This window comes from Chlamydomonas reinhardtii (assembly GCF_000002595.2).
Source record: "Chlamydomonas reinhardtii strain CC-503 cw92 mt+ unplaced genomic scaffold scaffold_45, whole genome shotgun sequence".
In the NCBI taxonomy this organism is placed as follows: Eukaryota; Viridiplantae; Chlorophyta; class Chlorophyceae; order Chlamydomonadales; family Chlamydomonadaceae; genus Chlamydomonas; species Chlamydomonas reinhardtii.
Window position 1 is genome coordinate 14,123 of NW_025061558.1, and position 2,817 is coordinate 16,939.

The 2,817-nt window shown below is 57.8% G+C and overlaps 1 protein-coding gene across 1 annotated transcript; it reads right to left on the reverse strand.

Moving 5' to 3' along the window:
- Positions 1-47: 47 nt before the first annotated feature.
- Positions 48-1,113, reverse strand: CHLRE_45g760897v5 (uncharacterized protein). The gene has a single exon (XM_043073057.1). It carries the CDS (start codon positions 492-494, stop codon positions 108-110), a length of 387 nt encoding a protein of 128 aa, XP_042914018.1. The 5' UTR covers positions 495-1,113; the 3' UTR covers positions 48-107.
- Positions 1,114-2,817: the final 1,704 nt, after the last annotated feature.

Consider the following 2,817-nt stretch of genomic DNA (forward strand, 5'->3'; position numbering starts at 1 on the left):
GGGGTGAGCGAGCGCAGCCGCGGGCGCTGCCCACCCGCGGGTCGGCCCCGTCAGCTAAAGTCTTCTGAAGGCGCTGCACGCAGCCAAAGAGCCATGCAAATTGTCCCTTATCCATTGATACCACTTACGTCCGGGTTGGCGTCCATACGGGCCATCGCGGCGGTGGCCACCACCGCCGCCTTTATGTTGGCCTCACAGCACAGCGCGGCGCCCGCGCCCGCGCCCGCGCCCGCCCACTCCTGCGCCTGTGCGGCAACCGCTCCAGCCGCGGCAAAAGCCCTAGCGTGGCAGCCGCGGAGGCCAACGGCCGCCAGAAAAGGCGGCGCGAGCAGCTCCTCGGGCGGCGCCTTCGCTGCCACTAATATCGCCAACACTCGCCTGCCCTTGACGTCAGGGCTTGAGGCTGCTTCATGAATAATGTCCGGTTGGTACAGGTCAGCATACAGCTCTCGGAGGTCAAGCCCCGCGAGCCGGCGGTCCAGCAATCCTGGCATTGTAGGTATATATGGTGAAATTAAGCTAGTGTTGAAGAAAGTGAACAAGATGAACGCGGCAAACCCCATTGCGCATTGGCAAGGCACGCTTGGGCCCCACGCGCATGCTGGCTCCCCGCCCTGGCTCCGTCACGGATGTCCCTAACCACAGTTCCGTGCCTTGTGCAGTGGCTTGGAGGCTAACAGGGGGCTATTATGTGCTGATCGGCTCGCTGGAGTCGCCGGCCCCAAGCATCCCGCGGGGGCTCAGCCCTTTTTCCAGCTGTACAAAGCTGACCCCCCTTGTCCCAGCCAAACCCGCACGTTGGACGTTGCCCCGGGGCAAATCCTACCGCACGGATTAGACGCCGCCTTTCTGTAGGTACATAACCAACATCATCATCAGCCAGAAGTGGTCGGCAAAGGTCCAAATTATGCTTATCGGGGCTCAAGTCGCGAAATTGACCGAAGCCCATATCTCGCATATGCGCTGTTTGGGGCCTGAATCTATTGCCGTCGACATTAATTCTCGTATAGATGTCATCAAAATAGCTTCAGGCTAAGTTGGCGGGGTCCTGGCGAGCGCGACATATAGCATTTCAACTTGAGCTCTCGCTCAAAATTATGCCCGAGCACCATCCAGGGACCTTATTATGTGTAATGGGATGTCAATTCATGGTCGGGGCGACAGTCTGGGCATAGACCTTGCGATCCCGCCCTTGACCCCCGGAGTGGTACCCGCGTGCCCGCCCTGCCGACTTCAGCCCTGCCCCTCCGTTCCCCATCCCGCCCCGCCCCGCCCCTTCTCCCCAATCATAGTTCAGATACATTAGCATGCAATATAGCGGTGCTGAGCACACCAAAGCAGCCACGCAGGTGGCTGCATAGACCGAAGTAGGGTAAGAGCCCTCACAGCCACATCCACCACAGGCGTACCAATTCTGCGACTTCAATAAGTAGTCTCTTACACACATAGATTATTCGGCGGCGCGAATCCTGGGTCAATCCTGGAGGCTACGAGAAAGTCATTTGGGCATCCCCCGGCGGGGGGACGCGAAACCATCTTTGTCTAAACGCCAAGTAGCGATGTACAATCAGCCAGTTCTGCTTCCATATGTGAACCTGTATGCATTCAATGCACTAAGACAAGGCCATTCCCCACGGGAACGACGAGCGTCATAATTCTCAACGTTTCGGTCGTGTACCTGTCGCTCTTTCGAGGTAGCAGAGCCATAATCTTTCTGTCATGATACATAACATAAACACAACGTTTCCCGGGGCCCTGGCTTGCCATGTAACGTCGGCATGGGGCGGCATGGAGCGTTTCAGGAGTTCACTTCAACTCTTGCAGTTCTGCGTTCATACTTATACCTGTGTCACATACATGAATTAGGCTATTTGACTAATCAACCATTCTTTGCGTCGCTATGATTCTGAGACGACTGTGCTCGAGCGGCGGATGCCTTCGTTCGCGATAAACCCTGTCGACTATATGCAGCAACAGTGTCAACAATGCAAATCTTGAATGGAGTAATGAAGCTGGCTGGCTCGTGATAACGAGCTGGCATCACAAGCTCGCCGGTCAACAAAGTCAACCGCGCGTTGACCGGGGCGTTTCCACTCTGCAAATGGGCCCGGCGTAGTACCCTGTGATTGCTGGCTCAGGTAACATGTGCATTGCACTGAAACATTGCCAGGAGTTTGTTTTATGGACATAATGTGCGGGTCCACAAGTCAACATTCGCGCCGCTCGTCGCCCGCAGGTCGCTGAGCCAGGCGCAATGTCGTACATTAGCTCAAGGTCCGCCGTGCGCGCGCCCGTTTTCGCGGCTGGTGTCAAGGTTGCAGGTTGGGCTGCGAGCTGATGGCGCGCGGTCAGTCTCAATGCCCGCCGTGCTCGCGCCCCTTCCCGCGGCTGGTGTCAAGCCCGCAGGGTATGGAGCTAGCTGCTGGTGCTAGGGCTTGGTTTCAGGTTAAGGCCCGCCGTGCTCGCGCCCTTTCCCGCGGCTGGATGGTGTCAAGCCCGCAGGGCATGGAGCTGGCTACAGTTGCTATGGCGTTGCAATCAGGTTACAGCCCACCGTGCTCGTGCCCTTTCCCGCGGCTGGATGGTGTCAAGCCCGCAGGTGAGCTACTGGCGCGAGGACTGCAGTCAAGCAGTAAGTTTGCAAGGCAGTGGCATGGTCCTGGGGACAGGGAGGGCAGCTTTGGGGCAAGGGACGGGCCCATCCCTTCAATCCCGTCTAACACCATGCACCACATTGCTGCCGCAGGGATGGATGGTGGAGCGAGCTAGGACATATGCTACGATGTTGGCGCATGGTGTCCATGACGGTGCTGCTTA

Bases quoted from the DNA above. Each gene is read 5' to 3' on its own strand.
- CHLRE_45g760897v5 (XM_043073057.1), bottom strand. From the start codon at position 494: ATGCCAGGATTGCTGGACCGCCGGCTCGCGGGGCTTGACCTCCGAGAG.